This window comes from Hyperolius riggenbachi, chromosome 1, assembly GCF_040937935.1.
Source record: "Hyperolius riggenbachi isolate aHypRig1 chromosome 1, aHypRig1.pri, whole genome shotgun sequence".
Classification (NCBI taxonomy): domain Eukaryota; kingdom Metazoa; phylum Chordata; class Amphibia; order Anura; family Hyperoliidae; genus Hyperolius; species Hyperolius riggenbachi.
In genome coordinates this window covers 532,506,340-532,520,746 of record NC_090646.1, presented here as the reverse complement: position 1 = coordinate 532,520,746, position 14,407 = coordinate 532,506,340, and the positions used below count along the sequence as shown (strand labels likewise).

General features: G+C 44.2%; 1 protein-coding gene across 6 annotated transcripts in view; it reads right to left on the bottom strand.

The window, feature by feature from the left end:
* The window catches only part of LOC137525428 (golgin subfamily A member 6-like protein 25), a 127,433-nt gene that overhangs the window by 97,427 nt on the left and 15,599 nt on the right, over positions 1 to 14,407 (bottom strand). For all 6 annotated transcript variants that reach the window (XR_011022921.1, XR_011022920.1, XM_068246513.1 and 3 more), the window contains exon 4: positions 10,770 to 10,833. Coding sequence is in view for 4 of the 6 variants with exons in the window: in XM_068246513.1 (XP_068102614.1) it covers positions 10,770 to 10,833 (64 nt within the window). In the remaining 2 variants the exon portion in view is untranslated. The remainder of the gene's footprint in view (positions 1 to 10,769; positions 10,834 to 14,407) is intronic.

The following is a 14,407-nucleotide window of genomic DNA, read 5'->3' as shown; positions in this document are numbered from 1 at the left end:
CACCTCCCTTTCCCTAATAATTTATTTAATGTCCTAACTAGAGGCGATGTGCCTGGATATATGTATGTTTATTCTTATCATTGACCCCTGTGGCTAGGGTCCAATTCGGTGCACTCCCCCTTCCCCTGTATGTTTGTCAGCATGCAGACAGCTTATGCTGGTGTATGCGCATTGTGCACATGGACACATAACATTAGCTCCCTTGTGCGATTGGTAAGATGCACTGTCTTTCCCAGGAGAGGAAGTTAGGATGTGTGCTCCTAATCCATTGATAGGTTTGATGCAATGAATGTGTTTGCATGTCTGCACTATGCATGTTACAGGGCCAGAGTTAGGACACCTATGTTTACCTGGGTACTTCTGCGCAGTATAGGTGATTAAGCATAAGAATGCATTCTTCTGTGAACTAAAACCCTGGCTTTTAATTTAGCTGTAGGGATAACAGTTGTGCCTGGATGAGTGAATCTGTGAATGCAATTGTTTGAACATTTGCATGTGAGTGTGCGAAGGGTTAATAGATTTTTGCTGTTTTCTAGCCACACCCCCTTCAGCACCTCCCTTTCCCTAATAATTTATTTAATGTCCTAACTAGAGGCGATGTGCCTGGATATATGTATGTTTATTCTTATCATTGACCCCTGTGGCTAGGGTCCAATTCGGTGCACTCCCCCTTCCCCTGTATGTTTGTCAGCATGCAGACAGCTTATGCTGGTGTATGCGCATTGTGCACATGGACACATAACATTAGCTCCCTTGTGCGATTGGTAAGATGCACTGTCTTTCCCAGGAGAGGAAGTTAGGATGTGTGCTCCTAATCCATTGATAGGTTTGATGCAATGAATGTGTTTGCATGTCTGCACTATGCATGTTACAGGGCCAGAGTTAGGACACCTATGTTTACCTGGGTACTTCTGCGCAGTATAGGTGATTAAGCATAAGAATGCATTCTTCTGTGAACTAAAACCCTGGCTTTTAATTTAGCTGTAGGGATAACAGTTGTGCCTGGATGAGTGAATCTGTGAATGCAATTGTTTGAACATTTGCATGTGAGTGTGCGAAGGGTTAATAGATTTTTGCTGTTTTCTAGCCACACCCCCTTCAGCACCTCCCTTTCCCTAATAATTTATTTAATGTCCTAACTAGAGGCGATGTGCCTGGATATATGTATGTTTATTCTTATCATTGACCCCTGTGGCTAGGGTCCAATTCGGTGCACTCCCCCTTCCCCTGTATGTTTGTCAGCATGCAGACAGCTTATGCTGGTGTATGCGCATTGTGCACATGGACACATAACATTAGCTCCCTTGTGCGATTGGTAAGATGCACTGTCTTTCCCAGGAGAGGAAGTTAGGATGTGTGCTCCTAATCCATTGATAGGTTTGATGCAATGAATGTGTTTGCATGTCTGCACTATGCATGTTACAGGGCCAGAGTTAGGACACCTATGTTTACCTGGGTACTTCTGCGCAGTATAGGTGATTAAGCATAAGAATGCATTCTTCTGTGAACTAAAACCCTGGCTTTTAATTTAGCTGTAGGGATAACAGTTGTGCCTGGATGAGTGAATCTGTGAATGCAATTGTTTGAACATTTGCATGTGAGTGTGCGAAGGGTTAATAGATTTTTGCTGTTTTCTAGCCACACCCCCTTCAGCACCTCCCTTTCCCTAATAATTTATTTAATGTCCTAACTAGAGGCGATGTGCCTGGATATATGTATGTTTATTCTTATCATTGACCCCTGTGGCTAGGGTCCAATTCGGTGCACTCCCCCTTCCCCTGTATGTTTGTCAGCATGCAGACAGCTTATGCTGGTGTATGCGCATTGTGCACATGGACACATAACATTAGCTCCCTTGTGCGATTGGTAAGATGCACTGTCTTTCCCAGGAGAGGAAGTTAGGATGTGTGCTCCTAATCCATTGATAGGTTTGATGCAATGAATGTGTTTGCATGTCTGCACTATGCATGTTACAGGGCCAGAGTTAGGACACCTATGTTTACCTGGGTACTTCTGCGCAGTATAGGTGATTAAGCATAAGAATGCATTCTTCTGTGAACTAAAACCCTGGCTTTTAATTTAGCTGTAGGGATAACAGTTGTGCCTGGATGAGTGAATCTGTGAATGCAATTGTTTGAACATTTGCATGTGAGTGTGCGAAGGGTTAATAGATTTTTGCTGTTTTCTAGCCACACCCCCTTCAGCACCTCCCTTTCCCTAATAATTTATTTAATGTCCTAACTAGAGGCGATGTGCCTGGATATATGTATGTTTATTCTTATCATTGACCCCTGTGGCTAGGGTCCAATTCGGTGCACTCCCCCTTCCCCTGTATGTTTGTCAGCATGCAGACAGCTTATGCTGGTGTATGCGCATTGTGCACATGGACACATAACATTAGCTCCCTTGTGCGATTGGTAAGATGCACTGTCTTTCCCAGGAGAGGAAGTTAGGATGTGTGCTCCTAATCCATTGATAGGTTTGATGCAATGAATGTGTTTGCATGTCTGCACTATGCATGTTACAGGGCCAGAGTTAGGACACCTATGTTTACCTGGGTACTTCTGCGCAGTATAGGTGATTAAGCATAAGAATGCATTCTTCTGTGAACTAAAACCCTGGCTTTTAATTTAGCTGTAGGGATAACAGTTGTGCCTGGATGAGTGAATCTGTGAATGCAATTGTTTGAACATTTGCATGTGAGTGTGCGAAGGGTTAATAGATTTTTGCTGTTTTCTAGCCACACCCCCTTCAGCACCTCCCTTTCCCTAATAATTTATTTAATGTCCTAACTAGAGGCGATGTGCCTGGATATATGTATGTTTATTCTTATCATTGACCCCTGTGGCTAGGGTCCAATTCGGTGCACTCCCCCTTCCCCTGTATGTTTGTCAGCATGCAGACAGCTTATGCTGGTGTATGCGCATTGTGCACATGGACACATAACATTAGCTCCCTTGTGCGATTGGTAAGATGCACTGTCTTTCCCAGGAGAGGAAGTTAGGATGTGTGCTCCTAATCCATTGATAGGTTTGATGCAATGAATGTGTTTGCATGTCTGCACTATGCATGTTACAGGGCCAGAGTTAGGACACCTATGTTTACCTGGGTACTTCTGCGCAGTATAGGTGATTAAGCATAAGAATGCATTCTTCTGTGAACTAAAACCCTGGCTTTTAATTTAGCTGTAGGGATAACAGTTGTGCCTGGATGAGTGAATCTGTGAATGCAATTGTTTGAACATTTGCATGTGAGTGTGCGAAGGGTTAATAGATTTTTGCTGTTTTCTAGCCACACCCCCTTCAGCACCTCCCTTTCCCTAATAATTTATTTAATGTCCTAACTAGAGGCGATGTGCCTGGATATATGTATGTTTATTCTTATCATTGACCCCTGTGGCTAGGGTCCAATTCGGTGCACTCCCCCTTCCCCTGTATGTTTGTCAGCATGCAGACAGCTTATGCTGGTGTATGCGCATTGTGCACATGGACACATAACATTAGCTCCCTTGTGCGATTGGTAAGATGCACTGTCTTTCCCAGGAGAGGAAGTTAGGATGTGTGCTCCTAATCCATTGATAGGTTTGATGCAATGAATGTGTTTGCATGTCTGCACTATGCATGTTACAGGGCCAGAGTTAGGACACCTATGTTTACCTGGGTACTTCTGCGCAGTATAGGTGATTAAGCATAAGAATGCATTCTTCTGTGAACTAAAACCCTGGCTTTTAATTTAGCTGTAGGGATAACAGTTGTGCCTGGATGAGTGAATCTGTGAATGCAATTGTTTGAACATTTGCATGTGAGTGTGCGAAGGGTTAATAGATTTTTGCTGTTTTCTAGCCACACCCCCTTCAGCACCTCCCTTTCCCTAATAATTTATTTAATGTCCTAACTAGAGGCGATGTGCCTGGATATATGTATGTTTATTCTTATCATTGACCCCTGTGGCTAGGGTCCAATTCGGTGCACTCCCCCTTCCCCTGTATGTTTGTCAGCATGCAGACAGCTTATGCTGGTGTATGCGCATTGTGCACATGGACACATAACATTAGCTCCCTTGTGCGATTGGTAAGATGCACTGTCTTTCCCAGGAGAGGAAGTTAGGATGTGTGCTCCTAATCCATTGATAGGTTTGATGCAATGAATGTGTTTGCATGTCTGCACTATGCATGTTACAGGGCCAGAGTTAGGACACCTATGTTTACCTGGGTACTTCTGCGCAGTATAGGTGATTAAGCATAAGAATGCATTCTTCTGTGAACTAAAACCCTGGCTTTTAATTTAGCTGTAGGGATAACAGTTGTGCCTGGATGAGTGAATCTGTGAATGCAATTGTTTGAACATTTGCATGTGAGTGTGCGAAGGGTTAATAGATTTTTGCTGTTTTCTAGCCACACCCCCTTCAGCACCTCCCTTTCCCTAATAATTTATTTAATGTCCTAACTAGAGGCGATGTGCCTGGATATATGTATGTTTATTCTTATCATTGACCCCTGTGGCTAGGGTCCAATTCGGTGCACTCCCCCTTCCCCTGTATGTTTGTCAGCATGCAGACAGCTTATGCTGGTGTATGCGCATTGTGCACATGGACACATAACATTAGCTCCCTTGTGCGATTGGTAAGATGCACTGTCTTTCCCAGGAGAGGAAGTTAGGATGTGTGCTCCTAATCCATTGATAGGTTTGATGCAATGAATGTGTTTGCATGTCTGCACTATGCATGTTACAGGGCCAGAGTTAGGACACCTATGTTTACCTGGGTACTTCTGCGCAGTATAGGTGATTAAGCATAAGAATGCATTCTTCTGTGAACTAAAACCCTGGCTTTTAATTTAGCTGTAGGGATAACAGTTGTGCCTGGATGAGTGAATCTGTGAATGCAATTGTTTGAACATTTGCATGTGAGTGTGCGAAGGGTTAATAGATTTTTGCTGTTTTCTAGCCACACCCCCTTCAGCACCTCCCTTTCCCTAATAATTTATTTAATGTCCTAACTAGAGGCGATGTGCCTGGATATATGTATGTTTATTCTTATCATTGACCCCTGTGGCTAGGGTCCAATTCGGTGCACTCCCCCTTCCCCTGTATGTTTGTCAGCATGCAGACAGCTTATGCTGGTGTATGCGCATTGTGCACATGGACACATAACATTAGCTCCCTTGTGCGATTGGTAAGATGCACTGTCTTTCCCAGGAGAGGAAGTTAGGATGTGTGCTCCTAATCCATTGATAGGTTTGATGCAATGAATGTGTTTGCATGTCTGCACTATGCATGTTACAGGGCCAGAGTTAGGACACCTATGTTTACCTGGGTACTTCTGCGCAGTATAGGTGATTAAGCATAAGAATGCATTCTTCTGTGAACTAAAACCCTGGCTTTTAATTTAGCTGTAGGGATAACAGTTGTGCCTGGATGAGTGAATCTGTGAATGCAATTGTTTGAACATTTGCATGTGAGTGTGCGAAGGGTTAATAGATTTTTGCTTTGATATAAAGGTGCTTTGGATTACGTAACGAATTATGCTCGTAAACCAAAGTTCCACTGTATTATGATGTAAAAAAAAGTTTATCAACAGAATGAGCAGACTGTCTTTTCACAGACAGGAAATATCTTGCTAACACAAAGACTGGAGAATGTAAAACCTTCTGATTACAGACTGCCTCACTCCACGACTGCAATTACCGTTATGTTCTTCCTGAATAGTCCAAGATGTGCTAATGGACACAGAACAGGGGAAAGGTAGCATCTATCCGTACCGATATATTCCTAGAGGTTTGTAATGAGTACTTTCTGTTTTTGAAGTACTTGCTATTTCTCCCTAAAGAACCATTATGCCTTACAATCATCACTGCTGACGCTCAAATGAGATGTGCTGCCCAGTCATGGTAACGGTACTGCAGGCAAAGAATAGCCAAAGTTCAGCTTTAATTTAGATCACTAAAAATACAATCTGATCGTTTTCCATGGACCACTGTACTTTGCACATTTTTTGCTTAGATAAATATTTGGGAATTGTAAGCCTATGAATTCTATTCACACAACCGCTAAGAATGATAATTATACAAAGTAATAGCAACGGGTCTAAGGTGATGAAATGGTTACAAGGTGACCTGTCCCACAGTATATACCCTGACAGCGCTGAGTGATAAATGGCACAATATATATGACAGGAAATCCATTCTCCACAATTATTCTAAACACTGACTACAGCAGGAAAAGTCCTATCTGTTAAATTAGTCTTCTCATTTGTAGTGACGAATGGCAAACTGAAGGTGAAGAAGCCTTGAGTCGTGTTCTGACAGTGAGTTTTCATGAGGGAAAGTTCCTTTTTTTTTGCTGAGGAGATTTCAGTATGCAGGTTTTAAAGGCAGCTCAGTTCTCTTCGTCAGGCATGGTTTAAGGGCCATACATGTCAGACTTTGGCCCGCGGGCCAAACTGAATTTGGCCCACAAGAGTTTTCCCCACTTTGCATTATATTTGGCCCACTCTAGACCACCAGGGAAGCTATATTTGAGGTGAAGCCCTAGGTCGGTGTTTCTCAAACCTGTCCTCGTGACTCCCCAACGGTGCATGTTTTGCAGGCAACCTCACCTATGCACATGTGGGGTAATTAGTGTCTAAGCTAGGTGGATTCCATGTAGCTGAGGCACTAATTACCCCTCCTGTGCAGAGGTGAGGTTGCCTGCAAAACATGCACAGTTGGGGAGTCACAAGGACAGGTTTGAGAAACACTGCCCTAGACCATCATGAAAGCCATATGGGGGAGGGGATGGGATAACACCAGGGAGCTGTATAGGGGAGGGGCTCTGGTCATTAGACACCAGGGAACAGTGTCGATACACTGTGTTTACACACATGTATCAACATTGGAATTCAAACAAAGATACTGTTATCTCCAGTTTGGATGCGGAGTTGAAGCTGAATAGCAGGACAAAGTGCTTTATTTAACCATTTCTACTTAAAAAAACATTCTGGGATAGCAGCTTTCAAGCTATAAGGAATCTTTTAGAGCAAAGTAGAAATGCTGACTTTCAGACCACTTTAATAATAGGGCAGGGGGGACCACTAAACATCAGGGAACTGTAGGGAGGGGGGGGGCACTAGACACTAGAGAACTGTAAAGGGAGGAAAGGGGGGCAATTAGACACCAGGGAACTTAATAAGGGAAATCACTAGGCATTGAGGTTGGCCCATGATTTGGTCAAAGTGTTCAATTTCAGCCGACTTTGTATTTCAGTTTCACACCCCTGGCTTAAGCAGACCTTAGGCATACAGTTTTAGTCATCAGATGATATAATAGTGCTAACAGTCCACAGAAGTAATAGACAGCCCAGCACTCAGTAGGCAGCAGGGAAGTAACTGCTAGTGGTGCAGAGGTGTAAGCCACACCCACAGAGATGCACTGTAACAAAACTTCACAAAAACGTAAACATTTAACTGCAATGATAAACCGTCCATTTGTCTCTAATAAAGACGAGTTTCATTGCTATTGTATACTGGTGTGTTTTTTTGTTTCAAAATGTAACAACAAGCAACTACAGCCAGTAAACTATCTGCAGACTAGCCCACAGACATTACAGATCAGGGCATCAGATTTATCACAATCAGTGCTAGGAGAATGAAAGCCCATCTGATGCAAAACAGGTGCAGAAGTGGAGCACTCAAAGCAACCAATCAGAATCCTTGATGTGGACATCTGCTCCATTTTTTTGCACCAGTTCTGTTCCAGTTTTCCTTGCTTCCTTGCACCGGGTTTGAGAAATCTGGCCAACTCTTTGGGGGAGTCATAAAGTGTCTGCAAAAAGTAGGCTTATAAGTGTTTTCATCCAGAAATCTTCCAGAAAGTGGAGCAGTGGCATATACATACATGTATACATATACATATACAGTACATACAATACATACAAATAAGAAGTATCTTTCTTCCAGAGCAAAACGAGCCATAAATTACTTTTCTCCAATGTTGCTGTCACTTACAGTAGGTAGTAGAAATCTGACTGAACTGACAGGTTTTTGACTGGTCCATCTGGGGGATTTTCAGTATTTAAGCCCCCCTGAGAAGATGAGCTAGTCCAAAACCTGTCAGTTCTGTCACACACATTTTACTTTGGGAGAAATGTTCTTTTTATTTATAGTATGTGTTTTAATGTACGTTTACAATTTTTCCGTATAGTGGTCCTTTCAGTTTCCAGCACTTATTTGGTACAGCACTGGCTTGACAAAACAGGTGGCATTCACTGTGCATGCTGGAATTTCCAATGCATGAGGAAAAATAATAATAATAAAAAGGAACAAGGTAATGATGCCTTTATACTCCTTCACAGTCTTAAACATAAATGACCATGGACTTCAAGTCATACACCGCTATTCAGGGTATGCAGCCACCCTGTGCACACTACCCGTATGTAGGTCCATGGAACTTTGGCGTAGGAGCCTGACGAAATCGCAAACTAAGAGAACAAGACCTAGAGACAAGGCCAGGCATGTAACGTTTATATTGCGCTTTTATATAGTTTTTCTAAAACATTCCCAAATTAGATGTGCAACCAGGGCTGGATTTAAGCTAAGGCCACCTAGGCCATGGCCTAGGGCACCACAGAAGCAAGGGCACCAAAGCAGCAGGCTAAACTTGTGCAGCATTTGTAAGCTTGTAAATGCTGCAATGCAAGGAGATCAGGCGAGCGCCTGACCGCGGTACTCTGCTGCCAGATGCCTGTGCAGCAGCCACTTGCTCTCTGTGCATGTTTGCATTGTGGCCAGCGGCAATGGACTTGGGCAGCATTGGAGAGGGAAAGGAAGAGGAAGCTTCTGCACTGGAGCCGAGCGGAGAAATGAGTGACACTGATGGCTGCTGCGATGTGAAGGTGAGCTGGCTACCTATACTGAAAGGGGGGTGGGAAAAGGAGGGATTAAGGGAGTCATCAGGCTACCAATACTGGAGGGAAAGGGGGGAAGGGTCATCTGGCTACCTATACTGGAGGGAAGGGGTCATCTCGCTACCTATACTGAAGGGGGGCGGCTGGTGACAGTGGCCTTGGGCGGTAAAGAGTACAAATCCGGCCCTGTGTGCAGCCACTTAGGGCATTCTCCACAGGTGACCAGGACCGTTAGGAAGCCTTGCCCAAAGACTCCATACTGCTTTGTGCATTGGCTTGAGCCAGGATTTGAACGCTGGTCAAAGGCTCTTCAGGATACATGTATCTTTGTGACTTATCTTGATTATTTTAATTAAAAAAATATTGATTAAAAAAATAGATGCATTCACTTTGTGAGTTGATGAGTTAATGAGTTACTCATTAAAGTGGTAAGGGAAATTCTGACATACCAGGAGAAGCAGCGTTCCATCAAAACTGATCCATTTCAAAGGAGAACGTTTCCAATGATACATTCACTGGCAACATGAAAGCAAGTAGGAGATACAACTGGGAATCCAAAATCAAAACAGGCCTTTTACTGCTCCTGAGACTGTGCTCTGGTTCTGTGCTTTTGTGTTGAGGATTACAGCATTTAATCAGCAGGTTTATAAAGATATTATTTTTTACTTCCCAAGTACTATTTCTAATCCACCTGCAATGGCTTAAGTAGACTTTAGCACCTAATCATTTAATTAAAAGTGATTCACAATATGCTGTGAAAGTATAGCTAGCAGAGGAGGTGAGACTTCCATTTACAGACTTGTAGCAGTTCCATGCAGACAGACTGATTTGTGCAGTACTATCAGGATGGATAACACAACAGTCACAGTATACTGTATATGGTGTTTTTTGTGCCAGAGAAGCAAAATAATATCCTGAAATGGTGACACAATAGTGCTTATAAAGCCAGTCCTAGCAGGAAGCAGGAAATTCGGCACCCGCTAGCGGTAGAAACTTGGGCGGCCCCATAGGCGCCTTTATAAATAGTGGCTATAGTATGAAAGTTGGGATCCCGTGGTCTTGTACCAGTTATTTTATATTTTGCATTCGGAGCAGCCCTGGCTATTTATCGGGTGCCAAGGGCAACAAAATGTCATACTACAGCCACTATTTATAAAGGTGCCCAAAAATCATCTTTTTGGGATTAGCGGCTAGGGGCTGGGGAGAGGATCGTTAAGGTGGTTAGCTGTAGGGGGCGGTTAAGGTTAGGCACGGGTAAGGAGTGGTTAAGGTTAGCCATGGGGGAGAGTTTTAAAGTAAACCTGAGATGACAAATTAAAAAAATATATACATACCTGGGGCTTCCTCCAGCCCCCTTCAGCCTCATCGGTCCCTCGTTGTCCTTCCAGAATCAGGCTACTAATTCCTCTGGTAATTTTGTGAGTTGGGGGGGGTAATGTGAATGTGCGGTTCTGGCCTCACGCACACCATATCACTCCCATCTCCGGGAGCACTGCGGGGGAGCATGCAGGGTGGACTGCGCCAACTGGCTCCTACTGGTCAACTTACCGGGCCACCTAGTGGAGGATCCAGGTGGCCTGGAAGGACAGCGAGGGACCGATGAGGCTGAAGGGGGCTGGAGGAAGCCCCAGGTATGTATATTTTTTTTTTAAATTTTCATCCCAGGTGTACTTTAAGCTTAGGTGTCAGGGGTGGTTAAGGTTAGGGCTCTTAGAGGGAGGTTCTGTGTGAGAATATGGTTAGGTTTTACTGTAAATGTTACTGATATTTTACTAACAATAAATTCCACTGTGAAATAGTAGAAGATCGGTAAAATACGATATGATACGATCGGTTATTCCCAGGCGTGCCTCTATTTCATACCCGCGTCCCTGCAGTCTGATGCCTTACCTGATGCACTCGTGGCCGTGGTGTCATCATTGTTCCTCACAGAAGCTTTGAAAGTAGTCTGCGACTGCAAAACAAATTCAAAAATAAGAGGATTTCCCTTTGGGGAAGGATAGCGATTTCACAAATCACAGAGTAATACAGAAAGTGTCAGTATGCATTACATTATACACGCAGAGGTAAAAGCGGGTTTAGCACTGAATGCCCTGCTGTAGCTCCTATACATTTAAGTATCTTATCAGCAAGTCTCTTATAATAGCACCCCTGAGCAAAGCATGTAGCAAGAAATCATCTTTATTTCCCATTTTTACATAGTGCAGCAATTTACAGAGTATACAGAAGCATTCCCGTCAGTCCCTGCCCAATCTCACAGACACTCCAGGGCCAGTATGGTCAGATGCCACTGGGCTGCCTGGAATAATTGTACCTATCAACGAGAAATACGTGGGCTGAAAAGAGAAACAGTGATAAAATAATAACTTTTAACTAAAAAAAGGCTTCTTAACACAAGCTTTCAAAGATGTAGTCTTCCTCTTCTTCAGGCATTTTCATGGATAACAAGACGACTTTAGGCATACCTGTATATATGCCTGGAAAGGAAGGAAAAGGGGGGGGAGGCAGAGGCATTTCTAGCCTTTTTGTCACTCCAGGCAAGAAGTCCTGCCCCCCCCCCCCACCCCCCCCCCCCCCACACACACACACACACCCTTTCCCTGGAGACACAACACTACACACGAGAGAATGTAACCCATGTGCTGTAAAGGGTGGATGCATAATACAGGGAGTCCCCGAGATATATGCAACCAACCGCTCCTGTAAACTTAGGCAGGTGCTTAGGGCCTGGAGTGAGCCTAGTTTTCTGCTAACCCCCAACAAATCTTGCCAAAAAAGCTAGGTGGCCATCAAGTGTGGGCACAAAGTCATTGCTGCCTAGGGCACCATTTCACTTTATTCCATCCAGGGGCGTACCTACAAATCCCTGGGCCCCCCTGCAAAAAAAATCCGCCCCCCCCCCCACTCAGGGGCAGTCAGGGGCAGGAGGGGTCACAGCATAAGTGGAGAGTGTGGCAGATCGGTGGGGAGGGGGTAAATTCCCCCCCCCTACCTCACCTCAGGCTCTCCTCTCAGCGCTCCCCCTCCTGCAAACATTGGTGGCAGCGGCGGTGGCGGCAGGTTGAATACATTACCTCCTTCTCGCTGGAGGCCATTCTCTAAGGGCAACTTCCTGTTTACACAGGAAGTTGCAAGAAGCTCTTTGAGAACGGCCTCCAGCGAGAAGGAGGTAATGTATTCAACCTGCCGCCACCACCGTTGCTGCTGCCCGCTGCCACCAATGTTTGCAGGAGGGGGAGCGCTGAGAGGAGAGCCCGAGGTGAGGGAGGGGGGGGGGGGGAATTTCCCCAATCCCCACCGATCTGCCACACTCTCCACTTATGCTGCGACCCCTCCTGCCCCCAAAAGTCCCTGAGCAGGGCCCTAGGGGGGCCCCGGGCCCCTCCGCGACGGCAGGGGTCGATTCCCCTACTGGTACGCCAGTGATTCCATCTCTGGATGCACAGGGGGGGGGGGGGGAGGGCAGAGGTGGCACAGATAAGATGTTTACATGCATGCCAACAGTTTTACCCACAGTGAGTCCTGCATGTCCTTGGTAACTGTATATTATATTTATCTAGAAATTATACAAACTCTCCCTTTCATTTATATGTAGTAATGACAAGTATAAACTTAATTATTAACTGAATTATGAATGAGAAGATGGAAGTTTGGCTCTTCCCAATTTCTTCTGCTACGCTGATCAACCATGCCACATAAGACCTGCCTTGTCATTGGCAAAGTATATGGGAGAATATGTAGAAAATGTTTTATGGATTGACCCAGACCTTTATACTAGAAACTTCGGCATGGTAGAGTTGGGCCCACAAGTTGAAAGAATCTGGCTGAAGCAACCCATTCCAAATTCAAAGGAGAATAAGGCTGCATCTGGTTTTACTTGTGAGAGCGCTGCTTTGTAGCCTACCCTTTTCCCATGTGCCTCCCATGGGTTCTCCATGTGTGAAGACATCATGCCGGGGAATAGCCACTAGAGCTGGGCTGTTCGGGCATTTCCGCTCCATCATTTGCACTAATGAGGGGTCAATAGGGGAAAGCTATCCTGGGAGGTGTGGCAGGCTGAACAGGCACCATTATTCAAAAGGAAAGCACTGTGGAGAACATAGCTGCAGCACAAACATCTGCTTCCATGGCAGCTGTAATAAGAACATAGGTGTGGAGGCAGAGCAGTGGAACTAAATTCAGAACTTCCTCTCTGCTCTAAAAGATTAGACACAGCAGGATAACATTTAGGGGAAAAAAATGGAAATCCTAAAAAAAACATTGAACTTTACTTGGATCAACTTCACTAGATGCACTGAAAGTGTTAGGCATGTGTTTACACAGGACAGAGAGGTGCTGCTGCACAGCTCACAGCTATGATTCACAGCTGCTGATAACAGCTAATTAACACTCTGCTCTAGCTAAACAGGCAGCACAGTCCAGTGAATTTATTCATCAACCATATGTGAGATAAAGCCTTTTCATTGTGTGCTGTACTAGAGTTCAGGTCTGCTTTAAAAGAAAAATAGATTTGGACAAATAAGTATGCATATTTTAATATACACATAACCCCTTCAGCTAGTTGCGTGCAACACATTACTGTGAGTCTACGTGTACTCAGTTAACAAAGCACTTATGAATACACCCTAAAGATCCTACAATTCCTAATTCAGATACTAACAATCAAGTCATGCTCTTAACCAGGGCTGTGGAGTCGGAGTCGTGGAGTCGGAGTCGTGGAGTCGGGCAATTTTGGGTGCCTGGAGTCGGAGTCGGGAAAAAATGCACCGACTCCGACTTCTAATGAATTTGTAACTGTAATTAAAATAGAAAATATGATAAAATGTTCTATTTCTCAGATAATAGTCATTAAAAATAATGTATATATACAGTATATATACAGTAATAGCTGTGCTTAGTCCACAAAAATGAAATAAACCAATCAAAATTAGTTACTTGTGCTGCTTCAATAAAGCAGTCCCCGTATTTTTAAGGTCAGATATACAAATCTGATTGTGACTGTATATATGATGTGTACACAGGAATCTCTTATATATACTAAATAACATCTATGCTGTAAGAATAAAGCCTGATGTGTAGCTGTGTCACTAATAGAGTTGGTCAATGAGATGGAAATAATTCTGCATTGATGCTGATTTATGCAAATGTATGCACTCCCTTTGTTGATGAAATCAAATAATTTGATATGTTGTTAAAATTTGGTTTGGTGACTACAAATTAAAGGGTACCTGAGACGGATGAAAAGTAAAGTTTTATACATACCTGGGGCTTCCTCCAGCCCCCTTCAGGCTAATCAGTCCCTCGCTGTCCTCCACCACCCGGATCTTCTGCTATGAGTCCTGGTAATTCAGCCAATCATCGCAGTCCGGCCGCATGCCGCTCCCACAGCCAGGAACATTCTGCACCTGCGCAATAGTGCTGCACAGGTGTAGTATGCTCCTGGCGGCGGAGTGTGTGCATGCGCACTACGCCCGACTGGCTCAAGTACCTGGACTCATAGCAGAAGATCCAGGTGGTGGAGGAGGACA